The 25,049-nt window shown below is 38.6% G+C and overlaps 1 protein-coding gene across 1 annotated transcript in view; it reads left to right on the top strand.

Annotated features, from left to right (window-relative positions):
• The window catches only part of LOC124794226 (protein masquerade), a 253,140-nt gene extending 241,124 nt beyond the window's left edge, over positions 1-12,016 (top strand). The window contains exons 8-10 of the mRNA XM_047258081.1: positions 7,497-7,774; positions 9,238-9,392; positions 11,531-12,016. Coding sequence (XP_047114037.1) covers positions 7,497-7,774; positions 9,238-9,392; positions 11,531-11,698 — 601 coding nt within the window. The 3' untranslated portion in view covers positions 11,699-12,016. The remainder of the gene's footprint in view (positions 1-7,496; positions 7,775-9,237; positions 9,393-11,530) is intronic.
• The last annotated feature ends 13,033 nt before the right edge of the window (positions 12,017-25,049 follow it).

The raw sequence follows: 25,049 nt of genomic DNA, 5'->3' as shown, positions 1-25,049 counted from the left end.
TCCGATAGTGTACTTATTTCCTCAGTGTGTTTTTCTGAACCAAGTTTCAGAGTGTCCATTTGTGTTGAAATCGTATCTACTGTGTCTTTTAAGTTTTCTTGACTTTTTGCAAGTTGTGTAACCGAATCGGTAGATGCAACTGCGTCAATTTTAGCTTGCAAGGTGTTGTGATTTTCATGAACAATAGTTTGCAGTTCTTTTATGGCTGCTTCGTGATTCTGTAATGCATTTTCATGACGCGAAAAAATAGGTTGAAAATGCTCACAAATTTGAGTTTTTACGTCATTACAGACTTTTTGACATTTCGATTCAATGTTATGTAACTCAGCAGTTAAATCCTCACGTGTTTGTTCGAGAGTTTGTTCCAATGAGTCTAACTTTTTGAGATTTTGTTCCACTGTGTCTAACTGTTGCTGTGTTTGTCTCTGGTGTTGTTCCATTGTGTCTAACTTTTTAAGATTTTGTTCCACTGTGTCTAACTTTTGAAGCTTTTGCTGTGTCTGTCCCATTTGTTGTATTAATTGTAATAACAATGCATTAGTGTCTGGAATCTGTTCCTCTACTCTTTTCGGCAGTGCATTTGCACCGGCAACATTCACATTTTGACAAGCTGAAAATGTGTCTTGACTTATTTGAGAAAACGGTGAGGATCCAAAACCTGAATCTACAGTATTTGCGAGATCGTGTCGTGTCATTTCGGCTTCCTGAGGCGAGCTATTGCCGACCGGTCGATCGATAATGCTTCCCTCTTCACTAATTGTTTCACTGTCCACGCCATTGTTTGACGCCCGCTCCATTTCCCTGTGCACAGTTACCAAATTACTACTTTGAACATTAGTAAATTCATTACTCGGCGGCGCTGATAAGCTACGCTCGTCATCACTATTATTTCTCAGTTTAGTTTGGAGCCTAGTGTTACGTTTTTCACACGCCATTATTGTCACAGTATTTCACACGACAACACAGAAAAACAGAATTTGAAGATCAAAAATAAGAGAACACATTAACATAGCACTCAAATAATATCTAGTTAATTGCAAGCGCAGCTGCAAAATACTTGGTGCAAATCTACATGCATGCCACAACTGTTTTACTATACAACAATGAAAGACTGCAACTACAAAGGAAATTCTCTCTACAATTACGCGCTAGCAATAAACAAAAGCTACACTAAATACACAAACTACAAGAAAAAATCAGAAGATTCCAGTGAGGTATCCTAGGCTAAGGGTCGACATATGAAACGTCCCCTTTGAACAATTATACAGGACTGTGCTTAACCTGACACACAATATTTTTAGCGCAACGCAATCTGACTTTCAAAATTCCCTACTAAAGAATGGCCCTGACAAACATTAAACTATACCTTTCACAAATCACTTACCTCACAAAAATCTTCGCTGCTCAAGCTACTGCAATACAGCGAGCGCCACTACTGCCAGCTAAATAAAAGATTCAAACTACTGAAGGCACTAACTGCTGATAGGGGTAGTTAGCAAATGAAAGATATTAATAGAGAGCAAACAATGTATTTACCTTAATATCATCACAAGTCATAATATATATCAGTTCATGACAAATTACAAAACTCCGCCATCTCTCTCCCCACATCCACCACTGCTGGCGGCTCACCTCCAACTGCCCAATGCTACGCGCTGTTCACAGCCAGCTGCCTAACACTACAATGGCGAGTATTACAACAATGCAAAGCAGACACAGATTGCACAGAGCACAGCCAGTGATTTTCATACAGAGGTGGCGTTACCAAAAAAAAAAACCTAAACAGCCTACTTACATAGAGATAACATAAACAGCCTACTTACATAGAGAAAACATAAACAGCCTACTTACAGCTCATAAAATGTATCTAACTTCTGTCACACTGTTCATTGTGTCTATATATCTTGAAGGTTATCCATAATATATAGGTGAATGGTAAAATTATTCCCATTTGCACTTCAAATGGACAAAGTATCCAGAACATGAATATGCTAATCTTCTTTAGTGTATATGATTCAGCTTAACATTTATAACAAGTACCTAATATAAAACTGATACACAATAATATAATACATGCTAAAAATGTGGTGGTAAGGCAGTGTCATTCTACAATAATATGGAATGAGTTCTAGGAATATGAAAATGTGTGGTTCCCCCAACTTGATTTGAAGGTGCTTCGCCAAAAATTAAACTGGTGAATGATTTAATGTTCAACATATTATTGTATGGCAAGGATGCTGTGGATAATAATACACATAGCCAATGTGGACAGTGTTGCTACAGACATGTGTATATTCTATGTATGAAATATACAGACAAAGTTGTTGTTCTTATAAGAGAAGTTTATTTGCCCACTTTGCAGAAAAATACACAATGATTACTAGTTTCAGCATAATTAAACCACCATCTTCAGACCATATGCATAGAAAATTTTTTTTCTAAACCAATCCGTGCTGTAGAGTGTTCACATTAATTGGATACAACTGTAATGTATATGGAGGTACAGTTATGAAAAATTCTAATGTCAAACCAACAGAAACTGCAAATTCAAGGTAAACATACCTTATAGAGATGACATTCCACGGTACCCTCTTTGTCATACAATAACACAATAGCTGAGTGCCCAGTAGTTACAAATAAAATACAGGGTGATTATAATTAAAGTTACACTTTCAAACTGCTGTAGAAATAACACCACTGGTCAGAATGACATCAAATTGCAATGGAATATTATCGGGGAAGGGGAAAACATATGGCAGAAGAAAAATAAATAGTTACAAAATGCAGCAAAAGATGCCACTGTAAGCATCATAATTTAGTAGTAGTCAATTACAAATGACAAATGAATCATACAACAATGCCTAAGGTGTACGTTTGATGTTGAAAAAACTGCACTACTCAGTGTGCAGGGGTGTACAGGTGTGATACTATAAGTTATGTAAGTCCATCCGCCACGGCAAGGTCATACCATATCAGATGGGAAAAATTGGTTTTTAATTGTCCTTAGACCAAAAACCACATAAAAAGCATCACTCACACCAGTTTTTAATTGTCCTGATGCCAAAAACTGCATAAAAAGCATCTGTCAAAATCAAATTGGGTTATTGATTTCTGTGTGACTGGTGCAAAACATGTTCACTGTGCTGTTCAACATTTTCGCAACAAGTTGAAATCGAAAAACAGCATGTTCCACAACTGCTCAAAGTGTTTACAGGGTCACATTCAGAATATGTTGCGTAATGCGTGCCTTCAATGCTGCCAAGTTTGTAAGCAGAACACTGAACACAACATCTTTCAGATGGCCCCACAGCTAGAAGTCACATGGATTAAGATCAGATGATCAGGACAGTCAGGCTGTAGGGAAATGGTGGCTGATAATTCTAGCATTTCTGAAGCGGCACTTCAGCAGCTGCGTAACTGGAATTGCAATGTGCAGAAGTGTGCCATCTTGAATAAAAATGTTCCCATCCACACATCCATGCTGTTGGCGAGATGGAATGACATGGTTGCACAAAAGACACGCATAGCGCTTACCAGTGACAGTACAGGTAACAGGAATGGTAGCACCTGTTTCTTCGAAAAAATATGACCCTATGTTAAATGATGCCCTAAACTCACACCATACAGTGTCCTTTTCAGGATGAAGTGGTACTAGTTGATTTGCGTGTGGATTTTCCATTGCCTATATTTGACAATTCTGTGTATTGACATATCCTGTCGGATGAAAGTGGGCTTTGTCTGTCCATAAAATATTCCACGGCCAATCATTGTCCACTTCCATGCAAGCAAGAAATTCTAAAGCAATGGTCTCTCTTGTTGGCAGGTCAACAGGAAGCAACTTGTGCACATGTGTAATTTTGAATGGATAGCAAAGAAGGATGTTTTGCAGGATTTTACGCACTGTGGTCACGGGTATTTCCAATGTTCAGGCAACTCTCTGTGCACTACATGTTTGCACACCACCACTCGTCTCCTCCTGCATTGCTGTGGCCTTTGCTTCCACTGACATTGAATCAATTTGTTTCCTCCCTCTACCAGATTGCACACCAAGAGAACCTGTCTTTTCGAATTTCTGAATCATTTCCTCCAGACCCACAGTAGTCATCGGACCAATGCCTTTTTTTAAAACCCTACAGTGTCCAGAACTTCTGCAGAGTGATGTATGCACAGTGTCATCATTCTTGTAATACATTTTTGCAAGCAGAGCACGATCCAGCATTGAGACAAGTCATGGTGAATGTCACAGACACGAAAGGAGGAAAAACCATGTATCCGGCATGTTTATGCCAGCTTCAGTGGGTCATGCGTATGACAGGTTTTTTTCATTTATGTATTCTGACACATACAGCACCATCTATTGATCAATTTTCACGCAATTTTTTTTCTTCTGCCATACCTTTTCCCACTTCTTTGATAATATTCCATTGCAATTTGATGTCATTCTGATCAGAGGTGTTATTTCTACAGCGTTTTCAAAGTTTAACTTCAATTATAATCACCCTTTACATTGGACATGTATGAAATGTTTTCATGTTGTGTCTTGTTGACATCTCATAGGAAACATTTATGAGACAATAAATGGAAAACATCATGTTTTGAAGTGCCACCAGATGGTAGCAATCTTTAACAACATAAAATTATGTCTTTGAAATAAAAAATAAGAATTTTTTAGTTTTCAATTACATAGTCTCTGTATACAATTTGTATTTGGATGTTTGCTTTTAAAGTCCTATGTCATATATTTATATTCATGTAATGCACTGCACGTTTTAAGTAATGACTAGCACAATATGGTGGCTTAAACCATTTTAAACCTTCATCTGTGATGACAGTCCAAGACAGAAACTGGTAGAATTTCGGTTTAAAATAAAAACAACTGATGGTTCTAATATGCATTTTATATATTATTTATATTTGTATGAAAATCCATAAAAGTAAAAGGATTACATACCTGGTTTTCCTTATACATATACCAATACATTACAATAATAAATTCTTGATACAAAGATAATATGAAATATGTGTCATTCTGTGGAGCACATTTTCAAAATTAACTGTGTATACATGAAAGTGCATATTTCCTGTCAAAAATTATGTCAATAAACTGATGGTAATCTTTGTCAGAATGTATAGTACACATAGGGTATAGTATTATTAGTGTTAGTATTCATTATCAAAAATCATTGGTAATTCTACTGAGAAATGGATGCATATTTTTATTGATAGTGGTGTTACTGGATTGTTCTGTCACTGCTTGGTAAAACACTATCATATTCATCAATAATAATGTAAACTTCAGATTTTATAAAGTATATAGTTATCTTGTGGACCAGTTTTGGTTTACAAAACTGGTTGTGACAATGACTTTCATTAGCAAAGTAATTTTTAATTCATCTTAAATATTTGTCAATGAAACTATATATGTGCACAATCTTAAGAAGGTTACACCAGCTTTACTCACTCCAATACAAACTACAACAATGTTTCACTGGTGCTAACATTTTTTAAGCTTTAGGATGAATGTCTATACACAAAAAATTGGTCATTTTGAACATAACAGCAATCTAGATAGCACTATCAATACTAGAATACACAATACAATACAATATTAGAATACACAAAAAATTGGTCCTTTTGAACATAACAGCAATCTAGATAGCAGTATCAATATTAGAATTTTTGTCATATTCAATTCAGGTAGGGAACAGAAAGGAAAAGAAAAAACCGTCCCGTGCCTCTGCATGCAACATAATCCCTCTTATATCATTCTCAAGGTCTCCTCACAAGATAAAGCATGGAGATAATAGAACTGCCATACAATCTGCCTTGTACATTGGTTATCAAAAATTTCCCAATAGGGTTTTGCAATAATGAAGCTATGCTTCATCCAAATATTCCCAATAAAATTATATGAGTATTTTCGTTACACTTTCATATGAGGTGTACCAACATGTTTTTATCCTAGCAGCATGTCTATGAATTTGATACGTGTATCATGTCTATGTGATAAGAACACCAAATACTGAAGCAGCATTCTATACTTGGTCACACTAGCACATAATATGCTATTTTCATTACAGATGCCTCACACTTTCCCAGTACCACACCAGTAGATCTAAGCCTTCCATTCACCTTCTCTGCTGCTAATTTCATGTGTGCATCTTATCTCATATTGCTTTGTAATATTATCTTAGGTATTTTAACAATGTGAAGGGCTTCAGAAGTTATGATCTGGTGATCAGATATTATCAATATTTTTTCTGTTTGTTAAGGGTATTATCTTTCATTTATTCACATTTAAGGAAGTTGCCATTCAATATACTAAATGGAAATATTGCTAAGTTATTCAGCATTTCCTTACTATCATTCAGTGACAATATTTTCCTAGAGAGAACAGCATTAGCTACAAGCTACCTGAGAGTGCTGCTAATCCCATCTGATAAATTCTTTAAGTGGGTGGAGAACATCAGGAGTGCTGTAAAGCTTTCCTCAGTCACACTCAATGTTACTTTTGTTTCTGTTGAACATTTGCTCGCATCTTTTCTGACAAATACCTCTGTGTTATACTGTGCACTGTATAATTAGTGGGATCTATTTTCCAAACATTTATGAGTCAAGAGTATATTTGTGAAGGTAATCCTTATATTTATATCCCACTAATCTTTGTGTCATAAACAGATAGTATGATCTGGCTGTAAATTATCTTCAGGAGGTGAAGTTCCAGAACTGTCAAAAGATAAATTTAAAAGTGGAAAAAAACTATTCCTAAGTTTTGGAACTATCAGCTGCTTTCTCATTGAGAAAAGAAGGATAAGTCAAGAAATGACAGAAAGGAAAGACAGATCACCGAGACCCCAAGGTGAAAGGGGTCCACGTGTTGTCATGACATCCTCTTTTACAGTTACAAAGTATTATTCACTGCACAAGAGATTGTTAGTAAATATTATTTAATAAAGGGTCTTTTTTCACAGCGTATTCAAAGTAAAATTAAGTAGAATTCTATCATGATGTTGTGCCTTGTTTGCATTGAATAGTCAGAACTGTTTTTTCCATATGAGAGTATCATCAGTATGTGAGTTTGTATGATGGTCAAATGATGGTACAGTGGTACAGTAACAGGCTCCTCATGCAAGAGTGTGAATTTAAATGCACAATTTAACATTGTTGGTATATTGCCTGTAGTTTCAACATCAGGCAGGATGGAGAATTTGATCCATGGATTTACTGCATATAGGACTGAGTGTCCAAGGCTTTTTTGAAAGACAGCTTGCCATGATCTAATTCTAAAAATTGCTGTATGCTTCATGCAAATCACTTGTTATAGATGCACAGGTTGTTGTTAAGGTACATAGTTATCATTTCCAATTGAATAAATGAACTAAGACATCATGCCTTATTCACTGCCATATCCAATTAGCTCTTTAGTAACTTCAATAATAAATTTAGTTGTTGAATTCTGGTATCAAACTTCACAGTACAGTTCATTTTCATTCCAGTATTGTGAGATCTGGTGATGCTATCTACGTGCGTGTTGGTGACCATGATTTGACACGTAAATATGGAAGCCCAGGTGCACAGACATTGCGTGTAGCAACAACATACATCCATCACAACCATAACAGCCAAACCCTGGATAATGACATAGCATTGCTGAAGTTACATGGACAAGCTGAGCTCAAGGATGGTGTGTGTCTAGTCTGCTTGCCTGCCAGAGGAGTTAGTCAAGCAGCTGGAAAGCGCTGCACTGTCACGGGATATGGATATATGGGAGAGAGTGAGTATATAACTTTGTAAGAAGTATCTAGTGAGATGTGTGTGCTTCTCACAACAAGTTGTGTTTGAAGCAATACAGTAATAAAGTATTTATTGTCACGTTCATTTCATAAACATAGTGAAAATTAATGCTGACTGAATTGAGAAACTTAGTAATATTTCAACTTCCCACATTAGGAATATACATTGAGATACAGATTCAATCAGAAACTTTGAATAATGTTGCCAAGCCTAACTCTCATGTACTTTTTAATTCTAGAATTGTCCTGGAAACAAGTTTCCTTAGGACTGCAAACAAAAAGGAAACATTGTTTGTTGGGAATATTTATTGCAACAGATGCAGGAATTGTTGAGCTACCTCTCAGCACAGTCACAATTGAGATGCTTTTTGTACACTGAGATGAATTTCTGTATTTCTGCCTCACAGAAGTTTGCCATCATGGCTTGGAACTAGAGCATAACACATACCTCATCACTTCATCATTATGTGAAAATGTTGATCCAACAATAACTTTGATAGGTGCAACAAAAGATAGAAATAATTGGGAATAAGATGAGAATTGTAATATGGATGGTCAAAACACCTCCCTATGCAACCCCAGCTACAATATATAAAACTTTTTTTCTCTATTTTAATGGCACTCACCTTAAGTTATCTGTAGGTAAGGATTGTCAATTATCAAACACACCCATACGCAACACCTAACACAACTTGTTCTGAAAGGTCCATTGCAATTACAAGAATTGATATTTTCACACTGCTACATTTAGTACCTTTAATGTAACAGTTTGCCACTATGACTTTCCCTCAGTGATCCTCACTGATGAGGTACGGACATCCATTACAATCACCATAAGACTTTCCACTGACCAACCAAAACTTACGTGCTTCGACAATGCAACGTCAACTTATTAATGACATCTGGGTTTTACATCACTATAAATGGCAGTAAATTTTCATTGGCACTATGTTCTGTGCTTCTAAGCATTTTACATATTCCCCATAAATAATGCTATTATCTGTCTCAAATCTGCATATCACGTTACATGCAATAAGTAGTGATGGGAAGAAGTTCTAAGAAGTTCTTCTACAGATAACAGACAAAATCCATGTAAGTGGAGCTGCTGCATTCCAGAATGAACTGAGAAGACACTGAACCAGGAGAAATATCAGCTGCAGAACCTGACACAAATATTGTTCAACTGTACAAGGATAATCTTTCTTCAAGAATACAATCAAGATAAACAAGAAGAAATATACACTACTTTGGACAAGAGTGATTAAATAAGCTCTTTGGGGTGGGAAAATAAAACAAAATAGACCATATAATACTTGTTTTTGAAGGCTTGCAGAAAAAAAATATATGTAGTCCAAAGGAGTTCATTATTTCAACCCACTTAGTTTCCTGTAACTCTTTTTCAGTTTCATAATGTAAACTGAATAATAAAAATTTATTGTTTCAGCTGGTCCTATCCCACTGAGAGTCCGAGAAGCTGAAATACCTATTGTGAGTGATGCAGAATGTATAAGAAAAATCAATGCAGTTACAGAAAAAATCTTTATCCTTCCAGCAAGCAGTTTTTGTGCTGGTGGAGAAGAAGGAAACGATGCATGTCAGGTAAGATCTGTTTTGTCAAAAAATAGTCTATGTGAAGCTATGAGTCAAATATCTCATTCTGTTCTCCAATTATATTTCAGTGTTGCAAATATACTGACTTACCCAGTGGCAGACTACTGATGAGGAACTAGTCATATAAGACTCTTGATAGTTAGCTCAAAGTTGTTTACAGAATAACTGAGGAAAAACATGGCTATGTTGTTCACATTACACAAGGCAGACGTGGCAAGTAGTAGCAGAGGCAGACGTGGCAAGTAGTAGCAGGTTTAGGAAACATCTACAAACCAAAATTTAAAGAAATGAGATTTCAGTTTTCAACTAAACTGTTTGCAAACTGGACATACATATTTAACAGTTCTGCAAATTTAGCACATATTGCAGAAAAATAATAAGTTTTTAATTGGTAAAAGTTCTTTAAATTTATGATTCTTCTACCAAATGTCTACTTATCAGATAACAAACAAAGCTATGTAAAACCCTTTCTAATGCGCTCCCTCCATCCCCACAGAGTAGATGGCTACCACTGATTCAACAACTGTAAAATATTTCACAAACACACTATTTTGTTCAGTTTTCCCTTCACTGTTACCCATGTGAGTGGTTGTAAAGCCTACCCTATGTGCCCTGCAAGTGGCATAATGTCAGGAACAACCAATGCCGAAACGTTTTATCAAGGAAAAGGTGCCTTGTCACACCATACCGTTGATCTACCACCTTATCTTCAAGTTATGTTCAGAATTTCATGTTCACACACACACACACACACACACACACACACACACACACACACACACACACACACACACACACCACTAAACTGACAGTCTAATCAGATGGGCATAGAAAAATTATCTGCACTAAAAATGCTTCGTGTACTGTGCAAATAATTAGTCCTGCAACTAGGATGCTTGGAAGGAGAGGTTTTTGTGTATATTAAAAAAAATGCTCTCTGATCTCTAGATTTTGCACAGCTTGTTCTGTTCACATGGGATTGACACATTAATAACCAGATGCTGAAACTGAAAAAACAATGGTATTATAGACATGTAAAAAAGGACAAACTTTGAGTTTTAAATGAGATGATTGGCCATCAAGATGAGAATGAGACTTACTAGCTTCTTTCCTAGTTGATTCATATCACAGGATGACATGCATGAGAGGCAGACATCTATATACACATACTTTAAATTAACATTATCTTCCCTTGACCAAGATGAAAGACTTGTTCATTGCACCCAACAAGCACACTATGCTCCATCTCTCATCACAGGCATATCCTATCCTATCCTATCAGACACAAGTCCATCAGTGGAAGTAATCACAATGTACACCAGCTCGCTGTAACGTCTGCACGGTATTTTATGTGGAAGTGACCATCAACATGCTGTCCACCTGAATGCATGAATGTGACCAAAAGCAGAGTCGACCACCCAGTGGTGGAACATGCTGCTGACCATACCAAGTTCATCTTCAGTAGGCCCCCACCATGTGGATCACCCCCTCTCCCCCGACCACAGTTCCTCTGAATTACATATATAAGAACTGTCCTTGCGACAAATCATTTGATCCTGTAATCTTCCCGGCCTTAATTTACCCTATCCCTCTCATCTACCCACTTCCACCTCTGTCTTCATGACCCCCAAACCATTCATTCTATACTCACATCCTCCTCACTGTAGACTCTCTCTTCCTGTGTTCTATTTCCCCTCCTAATTCACTTTCAACAGCCAACTCCCCCTGCCTATGCGAGAGAAATCTCACCAATGGCACAGCCTTATCTCATATGCCTGCTTTCTGTTCCTGCCATCCATCCATCCCTCCACTCCTCACCTCCTTCCGACCCTCATCCAATCCACCCAACACAACCCCCATTCTAACTGAGCTGCAGTGCCAGCACAATTTAGTCTCCAGGGACACACAAGCAAGATGACCATTAACCAAACTGCTCAAAAGACAAGTCTAAATATCAAAAAGACATTATGCCTAATTTACCTCCAAAATTAACAACAGGAAAAATTTGTTACTACTCACTTATTTCATTATTTTTTTTCCAGACTAATGTAATCTTATAATCTGCCATGTGGGTCTGTTTAGTATTTACAATGAAAAGTTATTTGTTTCATTTCTCTGTCTTGTAGGGAGATGGAGGTGGGCCACTGGTTTGTCAAGATGATGGATTTTATGAACTAGCAGGTTTGGTATCTTGGGGATTTGGATGTGGCCGAGCTGATGTCCCAGGTGTCTATGTGAAAGTTTCCTCCTTCATTGGTTGGATTAATCAGATTATCAGTGTAAATAATCTGTAGCGAACAGAGATAATAGAACATAATTTCACTCTGTAAATAACTCATTCTATTTATATCATCATTAAATATTTTTATCACTGAGTTTACAGTATCATTTAGTGCAGTAGTATCAATCACCATCAAACATCATAAGTAATGCAATAGAATTTATCTCAGGGTTTGATGCCTAAAATACAATCATGATGTCTGATAGTTGAAAAGTATTTCAGTTTTAAGTGTAATACAGCACAACAAATGCATACTGTATTTAAAATTTAAACATTGTATAATATCATCTTCTATAATATCTGACTGATGCCACAGAACATATAAGTTTCACAATATACCAAAAACTTATTTTTATATCACAAGTTATCATTATATAGTAAGAAAATGTAAATATTTGTTGTTAATTTATATACACATCAATGACTGAGCCATTAAATGGCTATTTTTAAAATTCATTTTTTGTATGAATAAATGTGTGTCAAAAACATGTTTCAGTATCCGAATAAATGTAGCAGCACTCACAGTTGTGTAAATAAATGTATTATATTGGCTTAGTGCCCATGAAATCAGTTTTTTTGATGATTTATCTTTAAAAGTGTTCTGTAAATACAAAAGGCAATAGACATGAAGACATCAACAAACATTGTATTAAATGTTTTTTATTCCAGTCTTTGATCACAATATCAATTCTTTTGACGATGACCGGTTTCAGTATGTAATGACCATCCTCAGATCTTTTCTACACCATGTCCTAAAGTGATAAGGCGTAAAAAAGATCTTAGGATGTCATTACGTACTGAAACTGGTCATCGTCAAAAGAACTGATATTGTGATCAAAGACTGGAATAAAAAACATTTGACAGTATTGGATCACTATTTGTATACGTGACTATGTCGCAACTGGTGGAACATTGTATTATAAAAAGTGTAAGTGTTATTCACATTTAAAAATGCTATCAGAGTAATGTTCCACAGGTCAATAATGAAAAACAAACCATCTGATGACTGTATAATACCCACTTTATCCACCTCACACTCTACTGAGTAATCTATATTTGATGCCAAACCAATTTCTCTTTTTCAGAAACACTTTTCTTGCCATTGGCAGCCTACACTTTATGCTCTTTGCTTTGACCATCATTTTATTTTCTATCCTAATACTCAAAATAAATCACTGTCTCCTTCCCTGCTCTAATTCCCTCAGTGTCACCTGATTTAAGTCAACTACATTCCATTACCCTCATTTTGTTTTAGTTGACATTCATCTTATATCCTTCTTCCAAGACAGTGTCCATTCCATTCAACTGCTCTTCCAAGTCCTTTGCTGTTTCTGACAGAATTAAAATTTCATCAACAAACCTCAATGTTTTTATATCTTCTTCCTGAACCTTAATTCCTTCTACAAATTTTTCTTTGGTTTCCTTTACTGCTTACTCAATATGCAGACTGAATAATTCTGGGGATAGGCTAATACCATTCTTCATGTCCTTCTCAACTAGTGCTTTCCTTTCATGCCCCTTAACTCTTATAATTACCTTCTAGTACCTGTAAAAGTTGTAAATAGCCTTCAACTTCCTGTATTTTACTCCAATTACCTTCAGAATTTAAAAGAATGTATTCCAGTCAGCAATGTCAAAACCTTTCTCTAAGTCTATAAATGCTATAAATGTAGGTTTTCATGTCTTTATCCTGTTTTCTAGGAAAAGTTGTATGGTCAGTATTCCATTGCTTGATCCTACATTTCTCTGGAATCCAGACTGATTTTCATTGAGGTCATCTTAGAACAGTTTTTCCATTCTTCTGTCAATAACTGATGTCAGTATTTTACAACCATGACTTATTAAAATTAAACTTTGATAACATTCACACCTGCCAACACCTGCTTTCTTTGTAAATGGAATTATTATTGCATTTTTCTTGAAATCTGAGGTTATTTTCCCTGTCTCATACATCCTGCAAAACAAGTGGAATAATTTTGTCATGGCTCTACAAAGATATCAGTAGTTCTGACAGAATGCCGTCTACTCCAGGTGCCTTGTTTTGTCTTAGGCCTTTTAGTGCTGTCAAATTCTTCTCACAGTACTGTATCTCCCATCTCATCTTCCCATATGTCTTTTTCCCTTTCTGTAATATTGCTTTCAAGTCCATTTCCTTTGTATACCCCCTATATACACTCCTTCCACCTTTGAGCTTTCCCTTGTTCGCTTATTACTGGTTTTCCATATAAACTCTCAATATTCATACAGCTGCTTCTCTGTTCACCAAAAACCTCTTTATTTTTCCTGTAGGAAATAGCTATCTTTCTCCTAGTTATATTACTTCTATCATGTTTTATTTTCTGTAGATTTATATTTTATCCTTTCATCAATTAAATTCAGTGTCTCTTGTGACATTCATGGATATCTACTACCCCTTGTCTTTTTACCTATTTCATCCTCTTCTGCATGCACTGTTTCACCCCTCAAAGCTACCCATTCGTCTTCTACTGTATTACTTTCCTGTTTCATTCAATTGCTGTCTAATGCTCCCTCTCAAACTTTCAATAACCTCTCTTTCTTTCAACTTATACAGGTCCTATCTCCTTAATATCCAACCTTTTTGCAATTTTTTCAGTTTTTATCTCCAGTCCACAGGATATGCAGTTTTAAGAGAAAATCATAACTCATACTTGTTGATAAGTCTCTGGTAGAACCATATATTAAAGTAAAACCTAAAAAGATTATATTTTTGCTTCGGAAAAACCACAAATCTTTTATTACAACTGTGAGGTCAATGTACTATACAAAACATTAAATTTCGCTATAAAAAACAACCACTCTGAAAATATTTAGTTACAACTGAAGATTTTTCTGTCGGTTTATTACATGTATTACGTATGACTTGTGGATGGAGTTTGATATTGCTAAAGACAACTGAAAACTGTTTTCACCACACAACAGTCTCCCAAGTTCAATTTTTAGGCATGTAAAAAATCGGCAGATAGTGAAACTGAGCCATTCAATGAAATGTCTGGGATAATATCAACATTAATGGACTGTCTTATAGTACAACTGGACAAATTTGTTGCTGTCACTGATAATGATGATGTGTGTATAGTGTGGATTATAGAAGTCCAAGACTATTTAAAGATCACTCAGAGATCAAAAGATCTCATTCCAAAGGTAACAACAATGAATCTGATTATGAGACTGGCATTGCAGTACCTGCCCCCATTATTTTAGAAATACTAAAAACCATAAAATGTTAGCACAGCTATTTAGATATGCGTTTGAATGGTAAAGGGATACAATAATGGAACATTCTCAAATGAGCTGTCAAAACTTTGATGCTTAACAAGATACAGCAAAAAATAATATTTTTTTTTTCCAAACAACAATAATATGCTGTATACAGATTTTCAATGTATTGTGTCCTCGTACAAGGGTAAATTTTCACAGGAAATCAAATTACTGCACTGTAGTACTGTTTGATGAGATCAAAAACACAGTTCTTTTTTCCCCATGTCAATTGTTTAACACAAAATATTTTGGTGACTATAGTTTCATGTTACAAAGATTACCTGCAAAGTTTTGCAATACAGCTTTATTTATTTAATTTTTTGAAGTAATTTCTGCCACACTGAATACACCTCTCCATCCTCCAAAACTGATCCCTAAGCCAGTTCTCCCAAGTTTCTATAGGGAGTAAGGCACACTTGTTGTCCCAAGCCCTCAGGAGGTCCTCATCACATGAAAACTGTACTCATTTCAGCTTTGTTTTCACATGTGAGAAAAGTACAAAGCCACAAGGACCAAAGTCTTGACTGTAAGGAGTGTGCTCAAGAAGTTTCAGTCCTGTACCTTGCAAATATTCGGTGCATGCTTTGGTGCGGTGAGATGGACCGTTGTTGTGACAGGGGAACCAAGTGTCCATTCTTAACTTCAGTCGCAGATTCTTCAAAGACTCGATAACTTTGAGCAGGCACCTCTCAGTGTAACACTTAGCTGTGACTGTCTTCTGTGTGTCCAAAACTTCACGCTCCACAGTTCCACTTGATTTGGGAAAAAAAAGAAGAAGAAAGTAAACAGCTATCATTTTCTTCTTTACTGATCAGGATTTCCTGAAAGCTATGAGTGTGTCTTCATTTACAAAGACCCAAATGTTGTTTTGAGACTTCGCTGGTACATCATAAAATGTTGTTTTGAGACTTCGTTGGTACATCATAATAGTACAGCAAAGCCTCACTACCTGTCATGATGTTATTCATATACTGAGATTGTCCCTTAGAAAACTTCTTTAACATCTCCCACCACCAAGTCACACATCGTGTCATCTGCTCTTCTGTCAATCTATGCGGTACCCAGAAACAACAAAGTTTCTTTATTTGGAAATGATAGTGCAGAATCAAACAAATTGCTGGTGAAGTTAGCCCTGAGGTATCCTCTATTTGCCTATAGGCCACTCACCCGTCTTTGCCCAGCATTTTTTTTCACAGCATCAGTGTTTTCCTCTGTAACATGATCGTGACCTTCCCATCCTCTCAGCGTCCTCCAGACTGAACTTTGCTCTTTGGAATTCTCTGTACCACCTGAATATAGTTGTACAATGTGGACACACTCACCAAGTGCAAGTGTCATTTCTTCAAAGCACTGGTCTATGTTTAAACCATGTGTGAAGTTGTACTGCAAAGCTGCCCGAATCTTACTTCGTAACCACGGTGAAGCACTTCAAACTAACCCTGTTAGTGAACGACTGCTCCGACGGACTTGGCACAGCAGCTACAATGTAAGTATAAAGTATTCTCAGAACACAGCCACAATCAGCTTCCAGTGACTTATTGTTGCATTGTATTGTAAAACTTTCCTAGTAATCTTGTAAATGTTTAGGGCATTTATAGTAAGAAATAGGAAAAAGTAAATGATGCACCCCTTTCCTAGTGTTTATCTTCTCATAACAGGGCCACTGATTTGACCATTTAGCTGGTTTATTTTATTTACCTTTATGGTTAGATCCCCTTCCTATCAGTTGTCAGTTAACCTAAGGGAGGAGAATCACGTAAGCTGCATAAAGTGCTGCACCTAATATGAATGCATAATCCACGAACAAAGCTGGGGTGGTTGTGAGTGAAGCTCTGTATAACCTCAAGAACATAAATCAGAAGATCAGTGTCCAAAGCAGGGTTGACATCTGAATAGCAGCTAGGCAAGATTTAACTGAGCTTAGGGAGTGTGCTAAAAAAGATTGGCTCGCAGCTGCTCACTTAGATTTGAGCTGCTATCAGCCTTTTCCACAAAAGCATGCAGTCATACTTCTGATGGTGCCTGACAGATACCGAGTTGTAGTTCCTCTGATCCATTATTGATCATGTCCACTGGTAGGGATATTAAATCACTCCATCCTAAAATCAGCATGTAGGGCTGAAAATTTCCTGGTTGATGCTGGTGCCGATAGGGTTGGGAGAGTGGGGAGGCTGCAATCTCTCTACCAGTGGATCTAGAACCATTGGCTCATGCTGCGACATGGCAGGAGCATCAGACAAGGACTGAGGGTGGCAACGGAGGCAGCAGCATGCCTACAGCATGAGATTCTTCTGGTAATGGACAGTTGGTATAGAGAGTGGTTCCCCATCCGCAGGTTACCAAACTGAGTTCCCGTCAACTACCCACAACTGAGCAGAGATGGAGGTCATACCTTGGCACCAGAGGTTCAAGGAGAGGGCAAAGGACCCATCTGGCAGTGACCCTGGTGTTTGGCTTTGGATTGGAGGTGGACAGAAGAACAAGGGCACCAACTGCGATTGCGGTTGTGGACAGAGCTGGTCACAGTGGTCAATCAGGTAAACACTTCCAGTCACAAGTCAAACAGCCGATGGCCCCTGTGGCCTACAATGATTCCTTCAGACAACCCAGGATGCTGGACTACAATGCGTGCCCAGACACAGGGCAGTGCAGGCATGCTGTACAGGACGCATGAGGTCTAACAGAGGGCCTGTGCTCATACAAGATTTTGGCTGGACTGACCCTTATGACACAGGTGGACCAATACATCATGAGGAAGGCATACTCAGTCGATGACATCTGCAATGCCTTCCACATCTGTCTTGTAGTTGCGAACCAACTGCTCAGAAATGGCGGCAGTGTGAAATTTTTAGATGGTAGATGTCACTGTGGTGACAGAAAGCCTTGAACTGATTCAACATAACTTGTGGCCCACCGTCCAGCACCAGAATGCAAGGTATCATCTTAATGGTAAAAATCTTTTCAAGGGCACAGATGGTAGTAAGGGTGATGGTGGACAGTGTGCATGCAACAGGTGGAAAGTTTGAGAGGGCACCTACCACTAGAAACCACATTGTGTCCTGAAATGGCCCCTGTGAACTCAACATGTATCCCTCCCCAGACTGGGTCCACATGGTAAAATATAGAACTGGGGATCCTTCATTGAGGGAGAGCAGGCATGTCAGGAGCAACACATGCAATCTATTTTTGTATCCATGCTGGGCCATTAACTAGCCAACATCTTCATTTTCATCAGCCCCCAATGCAATGTATGAAGGAGCTGGAGGAGGCAGGGTTGGAGTGGGAATGAAATGGCATCCTGGCAGTCAGAGTCCTCTGTGACCAACTTTAAGACACCCTATATGGCAATGAGCTGGTAGTACAGCGTGAAATAATTGCAAAAAAAACTGGGTTAGCCTGGCAGGAAACATGCTCTAGCCAGCACCTTTGGACTGCCAACTAAACCTTGCACAGGACTAGATTGTAGGACAATGCCGAGGTGACCTTGCACACCATCAGCAGGAATTTGTCCTAAGCTGTTTGCAGTTGTTGGTCGACGGCAAAATAATTCCCTGGTGATAAAATTCCATGATAGGACCAAGAAAGAGGCGGGATAGGGCATATGCATTGGCATTGGATATGCATTGGATAGCGGGATGAAAATGGGTTTTGTAATGGTATGCCCTTAAAAACAACACCCAGCACTGCAGGCATTATTTATTTATTTATTTTATAAATGGCCTGTCACTTAGTTACTAAGACAGGTTGCATTTTCATGATATGAAATTGTACATGTACAGGATGTGAAATTTATTTTATATTTCTTATTTGTAATAAGGATTAATAATATTGCAACTTTAAATACTTATAGACTCAAAAGCAATTACAGAATGAAGATCTTAAAATTATTGGTTTATGAATAGAAGAGAGAAATTTACAATAGATAGAGGTTATGACAAATTATCACCTTATGACATTGTAAATTTGGGAAAAGTTTCTAAAATAACAACAATCTTGCATTTAAGAAGGAGAAATAAAATATAACACAAAGTACATAGATTTGTGTTACAGATCCAACTATATACCAATCTCAGGTGTGACAGTTCAGCAAGTCATTGAGCTGGTCACATTCAATGTAGTGTACAAAATATCTTTAATACTCTTGATAAATTTATGTGTACAAATATTTGTTGTATTACTCTTATATTACATTTGTTACGGGTCATATGTGCTTTACACAAGGAAGTAATTGGCACATTATTTGTACGTCTCTGACTTCCTTATTTCTTCATGTTGTTTACGGTGCCTGTAAGGTAAAACCTTATCTAAGTTTACAATATAGCGGAGATGCTGAGCCACGATAGGCACAATAAAAAGATTCACACAATCATAGCTTTCGGCCATTAAGGCCTTCGTCAGCAGCACACACACACACACACACACACACACACACACACACACACACACACACATGCAAGCACAACTTGCACACACATCTGCAGTCTCAGAGAGCTGAAACTACACTGCGAGCAGCAGCACCAGTGCATGATGGGAGTGGCGAATGGGTGGGGGTAGGAGGAGGCTGGGGCGGGGAAGGGGAGGGATACAGATAGTATGGTGAGAGTGGCAGACAGTGAAGCGTTGCAGTTTAGACGGAGGGTAGGAGAGAAGGTGTGGAAGGGGGAGAGGGTAAGTAGCGGAAAAGAGAGAAATAAAAATAAAAATAAAAGAAATTAAAAGACTGGGTGTGGCGGTGAAATGACAACTGTGTAGTGCTGGAATGGGAACAGGGAGGGGGCTGGATGGGTGATGACAGTGACTAACAAAGGTTGACGCCAGGAGGGTTACAGGAATGTAGGATGTATTGCAGGGAAAGTTCCCACCTGCGTAATTCAGAAAAGCTGTTGTTGGTGGGAAGGATCCATATGGCACAGGCTGTGAAGCAGTCATTGAGATGGGGGTATCTTGTTTGGTAGCGTGTTCAGCTACAGGGCGGTCCACTTGTTTTTTGACAACAGTTTGTCGGTGGCCATTCATGCGGACAGACAGCTTGTTGGTTGTCATGCCTACATAGAATGTAGCGCAGTGGTTGCAGCTTAGCTTGTAGATCACACGACTGGTTTCACAGGTTGCTCTGCCTTTGATGGGATAGGTAATGTTAGTGACCGGACTGGAGTAGGTGGTGGTGGGAGGATGTATGGGACAGGTCTTGGATCTAGGTCTATTACAGGGGTATGAGACATGAGGTAAGGGATTGGGGGTTGTGTAAGGACGGACGAGTATATTGTGTAGGTTTGGTGGACAGCGGAATACAATGGTAGGAGGGGTGGGAAGGATAGTGGGCAGGACGTTTCTCATTTCAGGTCATGATGAGAGGTAATGAAAACCCTGGCGGAGAATGTAATTCAGTTGCTCCAGTCCCGGATGGTACTGAGTTGCGAGGGGAATGCTCCTCTGTGGCCGGACTGTGGGAATTGGCGGGAGACTGGAAAGATAAGGCACAGGAGATTTGTTTTTGTACAAGGATGGGAGGATAATTACGGTCAGTGAAGGCTTCAGTGAGACCCTCGATATATTTTGAGAGGGACTGCTCGTCACTGCAGATGCGACGACCATGGGTGGCTAGGCTATAAGGAAGGGACTTCTTGGTATGGAATGGGTGGCAGCTGTCAAAGTGGAGGTATTGCTGGTGGTTAGGAGGTTTGATATGGACAGAGGTACTGATGTAGCCATCTCTGAGGTGAAGGTCAACATCTTGTTGGATTGAGTAGGACCAGGTGAAGCAAATGAGGGAGAAGTTGTTGAGGTTCTGGAGGAATGTGAATAATGCGTCCTCACCTTCAATCCAGATAGAAAAGATGTCATCAATGAATCTGAACCAGGTGAGCGGCTTAGGATTTTGGGTTTTTAGGAAGGATTCCTCTAAATGGCCCATGAATAGGTTAGCATAGGATGGTGCCATGCGGGTGCCCATAGCCATACCACAGATTTGTTTGTAGGTAATGCCTTCAAAAGAGAAGTAGTTGTGGGTGAGGATGTAGTTGGTCATGGAGACTAGGAAGGAGGTTGTTGGTTTGGAATCCATAGGGCGTCTGGAAAGGTAGTGTTCGACAGCAGTAAGGCCATGGGCATTAGGAATGTTAGTGTACAGGGAGGTGGCATCAATAGTGATGAGCAGGGCACCGTGTGGTAAAGGGACAGGAACTGTGGAGATTCGGTCGAGGAAATGGTATCTTTTACATAGGAGGATAGGTTCCGGGTAATAGGTTGAAGGTGTTGGCCTACGAGAGCAGAGATTCTCTCAGTGGGGGCACAGTAACCGGCCACAATGGCGCATCCTGGGTGGTTGGGTTTATGGACTTAAGGAAACATGTACAAGGTGGGAGACGGACTCTGGGGAGAGGTTCTGGGATGGGCCTACATTCCATCCTGGATTTTCCATTGTTTGACTTATCTAAGTTGAGTTGCAAATTGCATGATTTTCATTACAGTTATTATTTTACCTAAGCTTAATAACAGTTATATAATTTGAATTAAATTATTACTGAGCTTTTCTACAGATATGAAAATGACAATCTGTTTTTGTGTGCCTTAATTTAATCTTATCTTACATCTAGTTCTGTAAATTAATCCTCTATTTGTATCTGTTTCAGCATCTATGTTATTGTCTGAGTCATTCCAAGTATCCTGTTCCTGTGTTTTTTCTTGTTTGTGAACATTTGTTGTTGTTTGTATAATTCATATAATATATGTGATGTATTATCAGTTACGTCATTCAATGTGCTCCAATCACCTGTCTGTCATAGACTTCATCCTATGTTGTTATGATCAGCTGTTTGTGTGTGAGTCTGCCATAGTGTAAAGTGACATATTCAGGAGTTTCTAGTTCTCCACAGGTTTTAGCTGAGACCAAATGGATGGAGGTGTTCTGAGTATGGACCACGGCCCCTGAGAAAACAGACCATGCCACATGCAGGATCTATATGTTTTGGCCTGATCTATATGTTTGGGCCTCATTCGTTCCTCAATGTTTGAGAAAAAGATATAGACGTGATGCTCTTTTTCTGTCAAATCCCATTCTCACTGCCAGATATCATTTTGTCAGTGATTTATTCGGTGCCTTTCTGTGATGTCCTCTCCTACAATTTCAAATACCTTCTCACATTTGCCTTTCTTCAATTAGTATGCTCCTGCTCTCTGATGGATTGTGATGTCAATGGGGCACACTCCCATCACCTCGCATAGTGCCTCCACTGATAATGTGCTGGAGGCCCCTGACATCCTGAAAAGAGCACTTCTTTTGCCACACCTCACAATGATTTTATGTGCTGCAAATTTCAGTTGATGCACTCAGGCACTCACTGCAATGTATATTGTGGATTCCAGTAGTGTGAGATGATTATGTATGTATTATCTTTATGGGTAGGCTATATTTTGTTGTATTAGTCTTGCTTATTTATGCATTATTGTCAGTGCTTTGTCAATTTAAGTCTGGTATGTTCAGTGGACTTCAGTTAGTCATCAATGTGTAAACCTAGATATCTCATCACTCTTGTGCATTGCGAGGCTGTGTTATTTATCTTGATGCTGGGGTTTCTTTTCAGTTCACCTTTTAGTAGTAAGTAGTCCATTTTATTAGCTGCAATTGTTAGTTTATTGGTCTTACACCATTCATTGATGTCTATGAGGAGCTGTGTAGCTTTTTGTTGTAAGTGTCTTCTTGAGATTCCCAATATCACTATGAACAAATCATTAGCATACACTACTATCCTCTTTGCTCTGTCATATCTGTCTAGGTTGTCTGTCAGTTGCTCAATAGCAATTTCTCAGAATATGAGTCCACATATGAACCCTTGTGAGCACCCTTTGGTTATTTTCTTGACAACTCTTCGGTGGCCGACTTGCTGTTCTACAACTCTGTCTCTGCAGTAGTTGAGATAGCTGTTACAGGGTTGCCACAAGTCTTCCCAAGTGAAATTCTCTGATAGTTCCCTGATTTCTAGGCAAGTTTTAGCATTTTTCCTTGACAAAATTTGAGATCTCAGAGATAAGTAAAGACATAAGTTGACAGAAAAATGTAAGGACTTCTGTATTTCTCCCCTGTGTGGGTAAAAATCTTAAGTAATAACATCAACATCTTTTGTAATGAACTGCTTTTATATGGAGGAAGCAAGCCAAATTGTGTATGTGCTTCATTAAGACCACTGTTGTTATTTTACTTCAATAAAATGAAATTCATTTGGTGACAAAAATACACATTTCCTTGGTGTCACAAGACAGGTTTAAAATACCTTCACTTATTTCAGAAATAACCTCAGAAAAAAGTAGGTCTCTTGAAAGAAATGTATAAGGTGGGGAAGAGTTGTGTAAACCAGTACTAGTAAACCAAGACCATAGGTGACTGCCAATAAAGTGTTGGTTCTACTATGTTCATTATTGCCAATTATTACCCATTGTGTTATGTCTATTATTTTACATGTATTGTGTGATTTTTCTTTTGAGAAATATATGAGTACATAGCATACAAGCCGCCAATGACTGCCACAATTTTCTTCATCTTATCGTCCATACTTTCTAATATACAAACTACTTTTGAAGTGATAAAATGTACTAGAATAAATAAAATGTCTATAAAACACTGCATTCTATAATGTACTTGTGGTGAGACCATTACAATTTCTGAAATCCATCACCCATGGCCTCTGGCCTGCTGAGGAGCACCACAGTCCTTGTTCCATGGAAATACCATGAAAATCCACGGCATTATGCCACAAACAGACCTGGCCTGTGGGCAGAATGGTGAGACTGTGGTGACTCCTTCCCTTGCCTCCATCTGTAGCAGCAGACAATGGGCTGCGTAGACCAGAAACAAGCCACACAACACACTCGCTGGTCACTTCCACTAGAGGGAGAACTTAGATGGCACACTTTCTGGACACTAGGCATGCCAAACCATTGCTCAACCACTCTCTTGTTCTGCTCTGATGAGGCAACATCCCCGGTTGTGCTCTTGGCAGCTAACCCACACAATGCAACAAGGTCTGCATCATCATTCGCCACCTTTCACTGGGGTATGAACAAACCACAGTATTCTTATCCCGTGCTCACCATCAGTGTCCTGTCACAGTCCATTTAATAAGAGGAGTGCTACTGCATTTTTTTCATGCCGCCTTCCAGAGCTGTGTCTTCTCAAGGTGATTCTACTGACCAGAGCAGTACAAAGCCTGGTGCTGGACACCCAGCTCGTCCTCCCAGTATCAGCAATTGGAATACTGCATGCAGTGTACTGCAAATACTGCAGTGAAGTGCAGTCCACACCAGTACTATCAGGTCAGTTATTATTATTCTATCCCCAGCCATTTTGGCACACCTTTGCCACCAAGTGCACCATTGAAGCAGTTTTCCCATGCTGCTGGACAATGCCGAACAAAGGTTGCAAGTCACCCATGGTCCACCCAGTACAGACCCTCTTCAATCAAGAGGTATTAGCTCATTTCAAATGTTACTGTATTCGTTAGCTTTTGGGTTAATATGTTAGAACCAGGCCATGTGGCCCTTCCAGCACATGTCATCATATATTGCTGTTTTCTTAACTAGCAAACTGCTTATGCATGTGCGCCCGTTAGGTGTATAGAAGGGAACATAAATCATTCCTTCAAGACTAGATCTAACGGACAGGGCCTCCACATTAGTGTGAAACAAGGGGCTTCAGATCCGGTAGAGATACCCACAGAACTGGCGTACGGTTTTGGCCCATCATGGAACTCCACTCATGTGGCCAGCTACTTATATGTCAGAGACACCATGTTGATGAAATGAGACTGCAGTGATCAGTCCATGCGACAGATAACTTGTGCAAATACTCTGAGAATCAATACTAATGAGGTTACATAGCAACTCACTGTAAAGATGATCGCTGAGCAACAGACAGGCATCTAGAAAAGACAATCACACTCTCACAACTAAATTTGCAGCCATAACCTTTGTCAGAAAACGAGAGCACACACATATTCATACAATCACACAGACACAACTCATGCACACATGATCGCTGCATCAACAATCTCTGAGAATCAGATCCAAACAAACCACTCCTCATGCCCCCT

Source organism: Schistocerca piceifrons, chromosome 1, assembly GCF_021461385.2.
Source record: "Schistocerca piceifrons isolate TAMUIC-IGC-003096 chromosome 1, iqSchPice1.1, whole genome shotgun sequence".
NCBI lineage: Eukaryota > Metazoa > Arthropoda > Insecta > Orthoptera > Acrididae > Schistocerca > Schistocerca piceifrons.
This window is presented reverse-complemented; position numbering and strand designations above follow the sequence as displayed.